We start from the raw sequence: 16,996 nt of genomic DNA on the forward strand, positions 1-16,996 counted from the left end.
GAGGGTCAGAGGGAGAAGCAGACTCCCTGCCGAGCAGGGAGCCCGATGCGGGACTCGATCCCGGGACTCCAGGATCATGACCTGAGCCGAAGGCAGTCACTCAACCAACTGAGCCACCCAGGCGCCCACAAGGGAGTATTATTTAGCCATAAACAGGAATGAAGTACTTGGAACCTTGGAAACATTACACTAAGTGGAAGAAGCCAGATATAAGAGGCCACATGTTGTATGATTCCATTTACATGAAATTTCCAGAACAGGCAAATCTAAAAGAAAGTAGATTCATGGTTGGTGAGGGCAAGAGGAAAGGAGGGAACAGGATGTGATTGCAAAGAGGTATGGGGTTTCTTTGTGGAGTGATGACATGTTTCAGAACTAGATAGTGGTTATGGTTGCACAACCTTGTGAATATACTAAAAAAAAAAAAAACAACCCTGAGTCATACTTTAAAAGGGTAGATATTATTATATATGAATTGAATCTCGATTAAAAAAAAACAATTCCAGGTGGATTAAAGCTCTAAAGGTGAAAAATAGGGGTGCCTGGGCTCAGTTGGTTGGGCGGCCAACTCTTGATTTCAGCTCAGGTCATGATTTCAGGGTCCTGGGATGGAGCCCCATGTCAGGCTCTGCTCGGCGGGGAGTCTGCTTCGGAATTCTCTCTCTCCCTCTGCCCCTCCTCCCGCCCGCTCATGCTCTGTCTCTAAAATGATAAATCTTTACTAAATAAATACCTTCTAAAAAAAATAATTAATACCTTCTGGGAATGTGCCTTTATCTTCTCAGTGTTTTCACCACTAGTGATGGTCATGTTGCCCCCCAAGATTTGTAGGAGGCTCTTTTTTTTTTAGAGAGGAAGGGTCGGGAGAGAGGCAGAGGAAGAGAGAATCTTAAGCAGGCTTCACACCCAGCATGGAGCCTGACACATGGCTCCATCTCACAACCCTGAGATCATGACCTGAGCCAAAATCAAGAGTCAGATGCTTAACCGACTGAGCCACCCAGGCGCCCCTGTAGGAGGCTTTTTTTTTTTTTTTTTAAAGATTTTTTATTTATTTATTTGAGAGAGAGAATGAGAGACAGAGAGCATGAGAGGGAGGAAGGTCAGAGGGAGAAGCAGACTCCCCGCCGAGCAGGGAGCCCGATGCGGGACTCGATCCCGGGACTCCAGGATCATGACCTGAGCCGAAGGCAGTCACCCAACCAACTGAGCCACCCAGGCGCCCCCTGTAGGAGGCTTTTTAAGAAATGAACCCTCCTGGGGTACCTGGGTGGCTCAGTTGGTTAAGCAACTGCCTTGGGCTCAGGTCATGACCCCAGGGTCCTGGGATCCAGCCCGTCGTTGGACTCCCTGCTCAGCGGGGAGCCTGCTTCGCCCTCTCCCTCTGCCTGCTGCTCTGCCTGCTCCTGCGCTCTCTCTGTCAAATAAATAAATAAAATCTTAAAAAAAAAAAAAAGAAAAGAACCCTCTGGGGGTGCCTGGATGAATCAGTCAATTAAGCATCCCACTCATGGTTTTGGCTCAGGTCATGATCTCTCAGGGTCGTGAGATCGAGCCCCACGTTGGGCTCCTCGCTCAGGGGGTAGTCTGAGATTCCCTCTCCTTCTGGCCCTCCCCCACTCATGCTCATGTGCTTTCTCACTCGTGCTCTCTTGCACTCTTTCTCTCTCTTAAATAAATCTTAAAAAAAAAAGAGAAGAGGGCGCCTGGGGTGGCTCAGTCGTTAAGCGTCTGCCTTCGGCTCAGGTCGTGATCCCAGGGGCCTGGGATCGAGTTCCACATCGGGCTCCCTGCTCCGCGGGAAGCCTGCTTCTCCCTCTCCCACTCCCCCTGCTTGTGTTCCTGCTCTCGCTATGTCTCTCTCTGTCAAAAAAATAAATAAATCTTTTTAAAAAAAAAGAAAAATGAACCCTCAAACTTTTCATGTCTGGGTGATGACCTTCCACAGACACAGGCTGGCCAGCCCTGCACCCCAACAGCACACGAACAACAGGAACCGTACCACCCCAAAAGTTTTCTCTGAGGCTCAAACAAATTTGGCTGATGACCACCTCTTGCCCAATGCTTCATGCCTAAGGAGATGAACTATTAGCTATTTTCAAAGATGAAAACCAGCAGATTTCCATGATAAATGGAGCCTTCACCTGCACTTCCCACAGACAGCTGCAAAGCCTGTCAGACTGGCTTTTGCCTTTTCTGACCTCATTGCTTTTCGTAAAACCTGAGACCAAGGTTTCCATCTGTTCAGCTGTCTGGTGAGAACGGAATTTTATTGTGATTGGCCAGGGACTGAAAATGTCCTATGTCTCAAGATATGGGAGACCCAAAGAATTATGTCAAGTTCATTCAAAACTCTTCCTGTCACTTAAGACTATGCAATTATTTATGCATACAATATGTCTCTGGGAAGTGGGAAGATAGAAAAAGTAGGAAGTATCCCCATATGTTTTAAAACATAATTATCTTTTCCCACCAACAAATAGTGCAAAGACCTGGCTTTGATTTTGACAGGGCTCTGAAAATTTGCTGCATGGAAGATAAAGTTAAATCCTTACCAGGCATCAAATAACATATTAAAAAAGGGGGGGGCACCTGGGTGGCTCAGATGGTTAAGTGTCTGCCTTCGGCTCAGGTCATGATCCCAGGGTCCTGGGATCGAGCCCCGCATCGGGCTCCCTGCTCTGCGGGAAGCCTGCTTCTCCCTCTCTCTCTCCCCCTGCTTGTGTTCCCTCTCTCGCTGTGTCTCTCTCTGTCAAATAAATAAATAAAATATTAAAAGAAAAAAAGAGGGGCGCCTGGGTGGCTCAGTTGGTTAAGCGACTGCCTTCAGCTCAGATCATGATCCTGGAGTCCCGGGATCGAGTCCCACATTGGGCTCCCTGCTCGGCGGGGAGTCTGCTTCTCCCTCTGACCCTCGCCACTCTCATGTGCTCTCTCTCATTCTCTCTCTCTCAAATAAATAAATAAAATCTTTAAAAAAAAAAGAAAAAAAGAAATATTCCCAGTTAACAAAAGTATAGAAACTAATGTCAAGAATACTGGCATTAACACTTAGCTCAGTCGAATCTTTTTTTTTTTTTAAGATTTTATTTATTCATTTGGGACACAGAGATAGAGAGCATGGGCAGAGGGAGAAGGAGAAGCAGGCTCCCCGCTGAGCCAGGAGCCCAATGTGGGGCTCGATCCCAGGACCCTGGGATCATGACCTGAGCCGAAGGCAGATGCATAACCATCTGAGCCACCCAGGCGCCCCAGCTCAGTCAAATCTTAACATGTTCCCACATTTTCTTTAGATTTTTTAAATTAAATCATTACAGTTATTACTGAAGCCCCCTGTGTACCCTGCGCTGCCATTCCTCTCCCTCCAGGCCCAGAGGTAACCACTACTCTGATTTTTATTTTTATCATTCCCATGTGTATTTTGGCATGTTGCATCTGTATATATTCTCAAATTAAATGTGATTTTGTTTGCATTTTAAAATTTCATATAAATGGCACTATACATATCCTTTCCCGGCTTGCTTTTTTGCCTAACATAGTTTTTTGAGATGTATCCATGTTGATGTATGTTGTTTGAATTCATTCATTTTAACTTCAGTATCCTATTCCATTGCGTGAATATGCCACCATTCGTTTATCCATTCAGCTGTTGATGGACATTTAGATTGTTTCCAGTCTTTTGCTTTTACAAACAGTGGGTGCAGGGAACATTTTTCACATGGGCAAGAATTTCTCTAAAGGATGTAAGTGTGAGGGCTGTATTATGGGTTATGCACATCCCCAGGTAGGAAAACATTACTGAATTCCCCCCAGAGTGCTTTAATTTGTACTCTTACCACAAGTGTGAATTTCATTGCACTACATCCATGCCAACATTTGGTGTTATCCGCCTTTTTACTTTTGCCTCTCTGATGATTATGAAACAGTATAAAACTGTGTTTTTAATTTGCATTTACTGGATTACTAATAACGTCAAGTATCATATCAGATGCCTCGTGAGCACTTGAGTTTCTGCTTTTGTGAATTGCCTGTTCAAATCTTTGCCCCACTGTTGGTGTTATTATTGCTATTGGGGTTGCTGATCTTTTTTGTTGTTGTTGCTTTGTAGGAATCTTTATGTATTCTGAATATTACTCCTTTGCCAGTACTGCAGATACCCTTTTCGGTTTGTGTCTTTCCTTTGTTTATGTACCTTTTGATATAGCCTCATTTTAAGGTAATAGATTTTTCGATCTGTCCTGTTTCACATTCTTCTCTACCTATAAGTAATAAGAATATCTCTGTTTTCTTCTTAAAGTTTTTCTTTTCATATCTGTGTTTTTAATCTACCTGGGATTTAGCATGCTTATTCTTCAGAGGCATGTATTGGGTTCCCTCTGAGCAAAAGCAGTGATCGTTTCTAGTGGGCTCTGAGAAGTGTTCTGATGCTGGACTCCTCGTATAGGCCTCAAGCAGTCTATCCTCATCTCTCCTATGCATGCTTAGGTACTTTACTCTGTAAACCCATGGCCTTTTCAAAAAACGGATAGTAGGAGAGTAAGAATTTTCATCTCTGGAAACCAAGAAGAGTTAAAAATGCCCCAGGTGGAATGACTGACGGAGGTTTAACTAGCCACACTACTACATGGAATTATTCTTTCCTTAGTGTAGCTTACTCACAGTTTTTTTTAATTAAGGCTTTATGTTTTTTAGGGCAGTTCAAGGCCCACAACAAAACTGAGGGGCAGGTATAGAGTTCCCAAATGCCTCCCTGCCCCCATGAGAAGCATGACCTCTCATCCATTATCAATATCCTGTACCAGATTGGTACATTTGTTCCAATTGCTGAACCTACATTGACACATCATCATCACTCAGAGTCTGTAGTTTACATTATGGTTCACTCTTGGTGTTACATTCTGTGGGTTCAGACAGGTGTATCGTGGCATATATCTATCAACATGGTATCATACAAAGTAGTTTCACTGCCCTAAAAATCCTCTGCGCTCCACGTATCCATCCCATCCACCATCCCCAATTCCTGGCCACCACTGATCTTTGTACTTTTTCCATAGTTTTGCCTTTTCTAGAATGTCATATAGTTGTAATCATATAGTATATAGCCTTTTCACATTGGCTTCTTTTACTTAGTAGTATGCATTTAAAGTTCCTCCATGTCTTTTCATGGCTTTATAGCTCATTTCTGCTTAGCACTGAATAATATTCCATTCTCTGGATTACCACAGTTTATTCAGCTACTAAAGGACATCTTGGTTGCTTCCAAGTTTTGGCAGTTATGAATAAACCTGTTAGAAACATCTGTGTATAGGTTTTTATGTGGACATATGTTTTCAACTCCTTTAGGTAAACAACGTAGGAACACTATTGCTGAGTTGTTTGGTAAAGTATGTTTAGTTTTGTAAGAAACCACCAAACTATTTTCCAAAGTGGCTGTACCATTTTGCATTCCCACCAACGAGTGAGAGTTCCTTTTGCTCCGCATCCTCATCAGCATTTGGTATTGTCAGTGTTCCGGATTTTGGCCATTCTAATAGATGTGTAGTGGTATCTTGTTGGTTAAATTTGCATTTCCCTGGTGACATATAATGTGGAGCGTATTTACAAATGCTTATTTGCTGGGGCGCCTGGGTGGCTCAGTTGGTTAAGCGACTGCCTTCGGCTCAGGTCATGATCCTGGAGTCCCGGGATCGAGTCCCACATCAGGCTCCCTGCTCAGCAGGGAGTCTGCTTCTCCCTCTGACACTCCTCCCTCTCATGCTCTCTGTCTCTCATTCTCTCTCTCGCAAATAAATAAAATCTTAAAAAAAAAAAAAATGCTTATTTGCCATCTGTGTATCTTCTTTCATGAGGTGTCTATAAGGTCTTTGGCCCATTTTTATTTATTTATTTATTTTAATATTTTTTTATATATTCATTTGAGAGAGAGCGAGAGCACCAGCAGAGGGGAGAGGCAGAGGGAGAAGCAGGCTCCCCGCTGAGCAGTGAGCCCAATGCAGGCCTGATCCCAGGACCTGGAGATAATGACTTGAACCGAAGGTAGATGCTTAACCATCTGAGCCACTTAGGCGCCCCTTGCCCATTTTTTAATTTGGGTTGTTTTCTTATTGTTGAGTTTTAAGAGTTCTTTATATATTTTATATAACATTCCCTTATCACATATGTCTTTTGCAAATGTTTTTTCCCAGTCTGTGGCTTGTCTTCTCATTCCCTTGATACTGTCTTTTGCAGAACAGAAGTTTTTCATTTTAATGAAGTCCAGCTTATCACTGACTTCTTTCATGGATCATGTCCTTGGTGTTATGTATAAACAATCATTACCATACCCAAGGTCATCTAGGTTTTCTCCTATGTTATCTTCTAGGAGTTTTCTAGTTTTGTGTTTTACAGTTAGGTCGGTGATCCATTCTGAATTTTTGTGAAGGGTGGAAGGTCCTTCTCTAGGTTCATTTCCTTTGCACGTGGATGTCCAGTTGTTCCAGCACAATTTGTTGAAAAGACGGTCTTTGCTCCACTATATTGCTTTTGCTCCTTTGTGAAAGATCAGTTGGCTGTATTTGTGGGGGTTCTGTATTCTGCTTCATTGATCTGTTTGTCTGTTCTTCACCAACACTACCCCGTCTTGATTACTGAAGCTTGATAATAAATCCTGAAGTAAGGTAGTGTCAGTCCTCCAACTTTGTTCTCCTCCTTCAATAATGTGTTGACTATTCTGGGTCTTTTGCTTCTGCATATAAATTTTAGAATCCGTTTGTCAACACCTCACCGTTTTTTGAGAGCAATATTTCTACTAAGTAATTCCAAGTAAAACATAGATGTCTTCTCCAAACTTTTATACTATTGTCAAAATTATAATCACATGACCATTAAGTCAATGGTGTCTCTCATTAATGAGTTTATCCTACCTTTAGTTGGTTATTCTCCTGTCCATAGCAAAGCACAGGGGGATGGGAAAGCAACGTCCCAGGCCCTAAGGGCTCCCATTCCGTCCCTGCTCCATATACTTATGAAAGGCTTTCTGAGAGGAGCGGTAGTGGCAGAAAAAGCAGGCCTTGTCCTAAACATAAGATTGATTCACCATCAGAGTGCGGGGTGCCGGGGTGGCTCAGTCGGTTAAGCGTCTGCCTTCGGCTCAGGTCATGATCCCGGGGTCCTGGGATCGAGCCCCGCGTCGGGCTCCCTGCTCAGCGGGGAGCCTGCTTCTCCCTCTCCCTCTGCCTGCCACTCCCCCTGCTTGTGCTCTCTCTCTGTCAAATAAATAAATAGAATCTTTTAAAAATGTTTAAAAAAAAAAAAGATTCACCATCAGAGCAGTGGTTTGTCACCCCACCTCCACCTTTGGTGGGTATGTGATTCTCTTCTCCTAAACTGCCGGAGCAGGCCAGAGTGTATATGCCCTTGGAGGCTTCAGCCATTTCCCTGCCACCTGCTTGCCAACAGCGCAGCTGTTTAGTGGTACGTGTGGAGTCAGCAGGAAACAGTGTGAACTCTAAGCCAACACTGTACCATAGCACAGCTCAGGGCAGCAGGAAATGGAGATCCAGTGTCCTGTCCACCTCATCATTCAACGCCTGTCCATTACGTGAGATACATCTAACCCCTATCCATCATGTGACATACTTTCAGCAAGTTATGTAACCTCTAGAACTTTGATTTTGTCATCTATAAAATGGGAACAATAAATAGCTATGGGGCAGACTCTTGTAAAGATTAAATGAGATGAAACATCCCTAGCATCTTTCCTGGCAGTTGGTGGGCAACCAGGAAGGTTAATACCCTTCCAAATAATTGGCATCCAGAGAACGGAAGGAAGGAACGAAGGAAGGAAAAGGCAGATTGTTACCAAGATACTGATGTTTAAATTTGGTTTCATCTTCTACATCCTCACTAACATCCAAAAATACAGCAATACTGGGGCATCTGGCTGGCTCAGTCGGTGAAGTGTGCAACTCTTGAGCTCAAAATCTTGAGTCCAAGCTCCATATTGGGCGTAGAGCTTACTTTAAAGAAGAAAATTATGATCTCTCTCTACCTCTCTCTCTCTTCTCTCTCTCTATACATATATATTATATATACACCAATACCAAGTTACCACTTTTTGCCTGTTGAATAAGCAAGATTTTTACGACAGTTTTCAGTGCTGAGGAGGGTGTAGCCTGCACTTCTGGCAGATATGTGAGTAGGCCCACATTCCGTTTGAAAGCAGTTCAAGATACGTATCAAAAACCTTACAATGTCCTTATCCTTTGATCTGTCCCAAAGACTGTCCTGAGGAAATGCCTTTGATAGACCTAGAATTAGTCTGTACAAAGTTGTTCGCCACAGCATTCATTATTTATAGTAGTAAAAATCTAGGGGTGCCTGGGTGACTCAGTCAGTTGTGTCCAATTCTTGATTTCGGCTCAGGTCATGATCTCGAAGTCATGGGATCAAGCCCTCCATCGGGCTCTACCTCAGTGCAGAGTCTGCTTGTCCCTGTCTCTCTGCTCCTCCCCATGCTCATTCTCTGTCTCTAAAATAAATAAAATCTTATAAATAAATAATAAATAAAGTTTTGTACACACACACCATAGAGTAAGTATAGCCATTAAAAATAGTTTTTAAGACTGCCAAGATGGGAAAATAAAATACAAAAAACTTCATATATTATCTGGGAAAACCAGGTTATAAAACTGTATATATACTATGATTCTAACTTAGTGGGGTTTTTTTAAATTTTATTTTATTTATTTTTTTAAAAGTAGGCTCCATGCCCAGCATGGAGCCCAACACAGGCCTTGAACTCATGGCCCTGAGATAAAGACCTGAGCTGAGATCAAGAGTCAGATGCTTAACCGACTGAGCCACCCAGGCGCCATTCTAGTTTAGTTTTGTATACACACACATAGACTGGCAGGAATTATACCACATCTTTTTTCTAGCTTTATTGAGATATAACTGACATATAAACTGTGTAAGTCTAAAGGTACAGTGTGTTGATTTGATACATTTATATATTGCAAAATGATTTCCACCACAGCATTAGTTAACACCTCCATCCTGTCACATAATTACCATTTCTATTTTGTGGTGAGAACGTTGAAGATCTACTCTCTTACCAACTTTCAAAGGAATATACCACATTTAGCTGTGTCTTCCGTGTTTTTTCCTGGACAGTAGGAGTTGTAATGAATGTTTTTCCTTTCATAATTTTGTTTATTTTCCAAATTCTCTCCAGTGTATTACATTTAAAATCAGGAAAATGGTATTAATTGGCGTAGGTATACTAAGCATTGTGTCCCTTTGAAGTGGCTAGTAATATTCTGCTTCATTCCCACAGCTGTTGCTGGACACCCATTCCTTGAAGATGGTCCTGCTCGATCTACCTTCCATTGGCTCACAGGTGGTGAGGAAAGCACCTGCCAGTTACACTAAGATTGTTGTGAAAGGCATGACTCGGGCGGAAATGATACTCAAGGTGGGGCTTGTATCTTCTTCAGGGTTTCTGTTAAAAGGGGCTGGTTATCTGATGACTTATTCCAAGTAGAACTGGTTTTGGGAAGTATAGATTAGGGCCTGTGTCCGTCAGTCCCAAAGGATTGTCCACATTCTTTGGCTGGACTAGATTTTGGCCTCATCAGATATTGTTGAAAGTCAATGGACAGTTACTCAGGGGATCAGTAATTCTTTCTGACAAATGAATTTTTCTTTGCAAAGGGATTCTCTTGTAGTGGGATTTGGCCAAGATTGGAAATTAGGTGGGTTGTCGCGGTGAATCAGTGTCTCAGTCAAGGATCTCTTTGCTTCTCAGCAGGAATTTCCAGCCCAGCTATCAGTTACTCCCTTCCACATAAACCTCTTCGGCTTTCTGTACTCTGCAACTTTACAGGAACTCCAAACAGATGTTGCAGTAATTGAATCTAATCAGCAAATGGGCTTTCTAAAGCCCCATTTAACAAATTATTATATGTGGGTGATGATGTTGAAAATGTCTGAAGCCTTGGGGCGCCTGGGTGGCTCAGTTGGTTAAGCGACTGCCTTCGGCTCAGGTCGTGATCCTGGAGTCCCGGGATCGAGTCCCACATCGGGCTTCCTGCTCAGCAAGGAGTCTGCTTCTCCCTCTGACCCTCCTCCCTCTCATGCTGTCTCTCATTCTCTCTCTCTCAAAATAAAAATAAAATCTTTAAAAAAGAAAAAAAGAAAATGTCTGAAGCCTTGAGCACCTGTATCTGATTTTCACCTGCCCTTGAGAAGAGAGGGGGGCCTCTTGGGGGAGGGGAAGGCTGGAGAACAAGTGGAACTATCATGAAATGTTCCTAAAAGTGCAGGGCCTGCAGGCTCATCAGGTCTGTCTCCCAAACAGAATGGCTCAAATGATGGCAGGAGTGAAAAGTAGCTATGGGACCTGAGACATGCACGGGACCAGGTGAGGGTCCGGCCTGAGGAACTCGGAAGCAGCCTAATCCGATTCTCCCCACAGCTGTCTTCCTCACCGGGGAGGAGAGCATGCAGCTTGGGAACTGTCTGCAGGGAATTTCTGAGTGAACTACTCCTTCCTTGCCCCTCTGTGGTCCATTCTCAGGAGTTCAAAACAAAACCAGTCTACTGCAGGAAGAAAATCAGACACTGCATTCCAAAACCAAGTAGGAATGAATTTGAGGATCGCAATGCCATTTGTATGTTAATCTTCAATATAAACAATGTAGTTAAATGAAGTTCAGATTTTAAGTCTTGAAGAGTGAGGCAGCTTTGGGATTTTTGTCCTTGGGAAAATCCACTTAGATCTATGGCTTTTGCAACCCATCCCTCAGGGATAAAGGTGCCTCAGGACAGAAGGAGCAGGTATCATGAAACCCTGTCTCCAGACAGGAAGACTCTCCAACAAGGTGTTTCACAAATGGTTCTGATATGTAAAAATCACCTGGGACCCACGCGGGTCCTTCTGAGTTAAAATCTTCAGGAGGGGGACATAGAAATCTGTTACTTAAGAAGCAACCCAGGTGATATTTATGCTTTAGCAAATTTAAGAAACATTGCTCTCATTGAATTTTGAGATGAAATAGGCCATCGGGACATTTCTGAGCTTAGGGCTGCTGTTGCTTAAGGAAATCTTACAGAATCCGTTTCGTGGTCAGCTTGCAAGCAGGGAGAAATGATCACCTGCCTTGCAGTCATGACTTTCCCTGCAGGCCTACTGCTGTCTCTCTCCCCTGGTAGGTAGTGATGGCCCCTCACGAACCATTGGTGGTGTTTGTTGACAACTATATCAAACTCCTTACGGACTGCAACACAGAAACCTTCCAGAAGATACTGGACATGAAGGTTAGTTCAGTGCCTTGTTTTGTCCACACTTGCATACCTTTGTCGCACTCAGTGGTTCTTAACGGGGGCTGGGGGGTGGGATACGGGCTCCTGGGGAGCTTTCTCAAAGTGCATATGCCTGACCCCATGCTGCAAACCAGATTCTAAGAAGTCTTCTGAGGAGAAGGATCTCAGGCTAACTTCCTGATGCTGCTGGTACCTCCATGCCCCTTCAAGAACCAGAAGGCTGGGGGCAGAAGGAGTGCAGTGGAGAGGACTAGTACCCTTCCCCACGCTGTCCCTTCTCTCCCGACCCCTTCTTTCTCTCCTTTCCTTTTATCTGTTTTCCCTCCCTCTGCTTTTCTCCCGGGCTACTACTGGCCCGGGCTGGTAACTCCCCTGAAGAAAGTGTTCATCCTCAGCCTAGAGTAATTATGCCGTTTGCACAACCAGATACTGCACTTTCCCCTCAGGCCTTTCTGGGGCCAGATTTCATGATTATCCTCCTTTGTCTTTCAACCTCAGGGGCTGAAGAGAAGCGAGCAGAGCAGCATGCTGGAACTCTTGCGCCAGAGGCTACCCACCCCGCCTTCAGGGCCAGAAGGCTCCAGCTCACTGTCCCTGCTGGCTCCAACACCGGAACAGGAATCCTCTCGTATCCGCAAGCTGGAGAAACTGATTAAAAAGAGACTGTAGGAGCCTACACGGGGCACTTTTTACCCCTGGCCCATGACCCTCAGCACCCCGCTGCCCGGAAGCCCCCCCACCCGCCCACCTCTCCTGTGCTCACCCTGACTTTCAGATCATCAGTCTTGAAACTTCCTGGGACATTTGGGTTGTTCATGAGTCTTCCCCATGACCTGTCTTGATTCGCGTCCTGATCAAGAAGCCAAGCAAGGGCAGGGTGATGAAAAGCCTCCTTAGTTGGTCCCGGATTCCTGCAGCAGAGGCAGTGGTGGGCGAAAGGGCCCTGCAGTCCACTTGTGTCCCACCCGTCCAGTTGTCACTGGCCTCACCGCCTCACCTCTGCAGTGACATCGCCCGGCATGTGGCCCCGTCTCCCGTGCCTGTGCAGGCAACTTGGGTGAGAAACCCTGGGTCTCCCCCCTTCCATCTGCCGCTGTTTGAGGTTACCTCTGCAGCCAGGCCCTAAGATTTGTCCTCCCTGCTCCGTGAGCGTGGCTCTGGGGCCCGAGTTGGTAAATGGCAGGTGGAGGACATTGGCCTTGCCTTATGAAGGCCATGGAGGCAGGAGCACTCTTCCTTGTAGATCCATTTCCTGGTACGTATTGTCATGACTGGGGCAGTGCCTTCTTCCCGTTTCCCCCTAACCTGCAGTCCTCTGTATACATCCAAGGAGAAAGTCCCACTGTATCTCTCACCCAGGAAGATTGTATGTGCCAGGCCTTGGAAGCAGGTGTCCTCTGTGCCATAGGGCTCCTTGCTTGGGGGTGGGGGTAGACCCATATCTGCACACTCACTGCATGACGTAAGCAGATTATTTTCTCCATTTCTTTATTCCCACCCTGCTCCTGACTTCTAGAGGAGGGATTGCCTTCTGTGAAGAGAAACTAAGATTTTTTCCTAGAAAAATTGTCCTAGGCTTTCTCCTCAGATGAAGCTGTGGGACAGTGCAGGAGGCCTGGGCCCTCTAATCCCCTTCCTGCCCATTTATTTTCAAGCCCAAATTACTTTCCAGAATGATCTGAAACAACAAAGGTGATGTGAAGTGCCAGAATGACATATGACTTTATTATTAACGGGAAAGAACCCAGATCCATGGATACCTTAGGAACAGAATGTTGACCTTAAACACCTGCTCAGAGCCTGGCCCAGCCCAGAACACACCCCGACCCCTGACCCCTGGCCTGCCCGTCCTGTCCGCTGGCACGCAGCCAGCAGAGCTTGGCAGAGAGAACTGCCTCCGTCCTCACATCGTCCTGCAGCGCGAGAACGGGCAGTGTAGCAGGTAGCTGCCCTGATTGGCCAGGTTCGCGGGGACCCCGAACCCCAGCTCACCGTGACCACAGCCTCGGGGGGGCCGCTGTTAGTGTGAGCATTCTTCGGGAATTCGGAACAAGTTGCTGGCCAGGTGGGGAGAGAGCTAAGGAGGAAGGAGGAGCTCTTTACAGAGAAGGCACGTAACAGGCCTCGGGATAAAATTGGGATATCAAATAGCACTCAGAAATGGGTTTTCAGGATAGAGGAAGTTTCCTGAAAATCCATACAACTTGTGATAGCCACACAGGAGGACACTTTAAGGTCTGAAAAGCAGACCAGGAACTGATGATTTCCCCCCTTCTTGTTCTCCAATCCCCTTCCCTCTCCGTTAACCTCCTCCCAGACTCTGTCCATCGCCCCCAGCTTTGATCCTGAGCCCTGTTTCTTCCTCAGCTTCCAGGCTCCTCTTGCTTGTCCATGTGACTCTGACATGCTGAGCATCTCAAACTCAACAGCGCTGGGAGGAAAGTGCGGCCCTTGGCTGAGCTCTCAGGAAAAGCTTGCTAAATAGGAAAGGGCAGATAGGGTGGGGAGGGGATTGGGCAAGCACGCGGGCAGAGCAGCCGGCAAGACTTCACTTTGCCGGGACAGCCGTCGTCTCACTCCGGTGACGTCCTACCGCCCGCACTAATGGAGGTTAGCCTCTCTTCCTGCTCTTGAAAGGGGGGGCCGATGGGCCCATCTGCAAACGGCACAGCCATTTGGGCCAGCCGTCGTCAACCTGGGGAGCCGGGGAAGCCGGCGGACCCCACCTGGTTCTTGTCCCTCTCGGTGTTTATAGATGCACACTTCTCTTTTTGGTTCATTCCTGAGGAGTCGTTTTCTGGACATCCCCGTAACGCATTGAGATGTCAAGCCGCTGTTTTCTCCCAGTTGGTGGTCACAGCCAGGGAAGTTGCTCTCTTGATTTATTACATTGTCAGGAATCTCCAAGGAGCTAACAGATGTCAGTAGGAGTTATATTAAATGTCTCGTTGATGGGGTCTGAATGCTGTGTATGCATCCTCTAAAGACAGAGCACGTTTCTCAACCGGGGGTACGCATCAGAATCACCTGGGGCCCTTTTTACACGTATAGTTGCCTGGAGATTCTGAATCAGTATGTCTGGAGTGGGGCCAGGTACAGAAGTAATTACAATGTTTACCCCTTTGTTAAAAACCACTGCAATAGAGAGAAATTTGCTTTATCACAGTGTTCCTGTAGCACATTTTCATAAATGTATATTTATCCTGGCTCTCTAAGCAAGTGTAATTCCTATACAATTGAGCTGGGACCAACATGGTAAAGATTCGTTGCTAATATCCAGCAGCTTTAATTTTAAGCTTGTGTTGATGATAGGGATCATGCCAGAATTGTGCTGTCCCTATACAGACTAGAATTCTTAAAGTTTTGACGGCCAAGCCCCAAACAGATTTGTTCTATTACTGTCACTTCAAAATAACATGAAGGAGGACTCACTGGTAATAACTTAACAACACTGTTACTCAGCTAAATTAGATATTGTACCCATTCCTCCCCCCGGCTTTCTCTAACTCTTTAAAAAAAAAAAAACTTTGAAGACACTTTGTGTGGTTAAAATAAATATTAATAATTTATGATTGATAAAGATCTGCTGTTCTTCTTACGGACAGACTTCCTGATAGCTGGCTTAGAGGTGCCCAGGCTGGAGAAAGTTCCGTTTGGATCATAACAGTGAGACAGGAACCACAACGGACAAGAGTGTTTTGACCTCCAAGTTCAGTTCTGGAATTGAAACTGTCACCACTCCTCCCTCTCTTAAAGAACAAAGAACTAGTACCTAGGACTTTGCCTGCCCCCCAGAGAAAGATACCTGGTCTCTCATGCCCAGGATGGCTCTTCGGTGCTGATCAAACGGACTGAGAGCAGACTGCCAAAGACCAGGGTGACAGTCACAGGGCGGACGGGGCGAGCAAGCAGGTCTGCGGCTGCTGCCGATGGGGGGCTCTTACCCCAGCCTGTCCTGGATTGCCGTTGCACAAGGAAATCTAGTCCCCCTGTTTGCGGAATGCTAGGGAAAATGCCAAAAGGTCACAGCTGAAAATGTAATTCCTCTCCCTAGGAAGAGAAGTCTCCAAAATAACTAGCTTGCTGACGGTGAAAGCAAGGGTTTCACACTTCTGATCTACTCCAAGTCAGATTTCTAAAAATAAAATCATTAGAACTGCATTGGGCCACTTAAACAATAGCCTTGGAAACATGGCCACATGAGAAGCTGGAGTGCAGAAAGAGTCCGTGTTGCAAATCCAAATTTCCAGTCTCATTCTAGTATTTATCAAAAGAGATAGTCTCTCAGACCCTCAAAGTTCTATACCTTTGGGAGATATCAATTTCCTTAAAATAAAGGGACTGCTTTTTGTGTAAATATCTTTCATTTCCCCCATCTGGAAGTGATTTCTCGGTGCATATTGGAGCATGAAGTACTACAGTTAATTAAAGCATTACTGGATGTCATTTGCTAGGGTGTATTTCCTCACTGTTGACAGAAAACAGAATGGACCATAGGAAAGAATCAGGAAATTCATGAGCCGTGGGCCCCCCGCAGCGTTTCCCCTGCCCCCTGCCCAAGACGGGGCCCTTCCCTGACTCCCGAAGGGAGCAATGCCTGAAGACAGCCCCGCTCGTCGGCAGGGTCCTAGCATGTCCGGGCTGTGCTGGACACCCTCTATAAATATGTATAAAGTGTGCTGCTTCCAATTTGGAACCCTTCCTGTGCCCTGAATTTCTATCCTGTTGACTTTCCCTTCTCCACTGTGCTGTTCCAGTCATAGCCTGCTTTTCCATGTGACTGCAAAGGAGTGCTCTCCTGTACACAGTAAGTTAATCCTGTTTCCTTAATAACTGGGTGGGCATTTTGCAGTGAACTTCTTGGGAAGTCTGGTGTTTCTTTCAGCAGTGGAAAATCTGTTGCGGCACTTGATTCGGTTGGCTTGGAGATCATTACCTAGTTTCCATTATTTTCACCAGCTCCCCACTTCAACAGGGTGCCCAGAGATCAAGCTGATGAAAAAAGAAACCTTTCCTTATAACCCTCCAGAAGGGCAGTGCATGCCGGTTCACCTGCCCGGTTCTCTTCCTGCCCACCTACACAGCCAGGCGTGGGAGGCCCTGGAGAGCAGCAGGATGGGACGAAGGTGTCCATTTGAAACACAAGCAGCCCAACACTGGAAACTTCCACAGAAGACCTAGTCTCCAGGTCTGGTTCTGGTACTTTGACGTCAGATGAGTCGTTGGTCCTCTGAACCTTAGTTTCCAGGGTCTGTAAAAAGGAATTTTTTTTTTTTTTAATTTTTTATTTATTTATTTGACACACACAGAATGAGCACAAGCAGGGGGAGCGGCAGGCAGAGAGAGAGAAGCAGACTCCCGCCGAGCAGGGAGCCCGACGTGGAGCTCGATCCTAGGACCCTGGGATCACGACCTGAGCCGAAGGCAGACGCCCAACCGACTGAGCCACCCCGGCGCCCCCTGTAAAAGGGAATTATGATGAATCGGGCTGTGTAGGTTGCCTAAGGCTAGGCGGCGTGCACATGCTCAGTGTGAAGTAGGAAGCGTTCATTATCGCTGGCCAGGCCTGAACCACCGGCAGCTGGCCTGGCTGGATGGTGGGTGGCCATAGGGCTTGTTCTGTCCCTGGACTGACTTGAACAAAATGGCCCGTGCCCAACATAACTGTGCTGCTGAGCTCCAGCCGCATCTG

General features: G+C 45.8%; 1 protein-coding gene across 1 annotated transcript in view; it reads left to right on the plus strand.

Moving 5' to 3' along the window:
- The window catches only part of VPS53 (VPS53 subunit of GARP complex), a 128,179-nt gene extending 112,429 nt beyond the window's left edge, over positions 1 to 15,750 (plus strand). The window contains exons 19-21 of the mRNA XM_081805989.1: positions 9,317 to 9,454; positions 11,194 to 11,298; positions 11,803 to 15,750. Coding sequence (XP_081662115.1) covers positions 9,317 to 9,454; positions 11,194 to 11,298; positions 11,803 to 11,973 — 414 coding nt within the window. The 3' untranslated portion in view covers positions 11,974 to 15,750. The remainder of the gene's footprint in view (positions 1 to 9,316; positions 9,455 to 11,193; positions 11,299 to 11,802) is intronic.
- Positions 15,751 to 16,996: the final 1,246 nt, after the last annotated feature.

The sequence above is a fragment of the Leptonychotes weddellii genome, chromosome 15 (assembly GCF_054177405.1).
Source record: "Leptonychotes weddellii isolate Sample4059 chromosome 15, ASM5417740v2, whole genome shotgun sequence".
Taxonomy (NCBI): domain Eukaryota; kingdom Metazoa; phylum Chordata; class Mammalia; order Carnivora; family Phocidae; genus Leptonychotes; species Leptonychotes weddellii.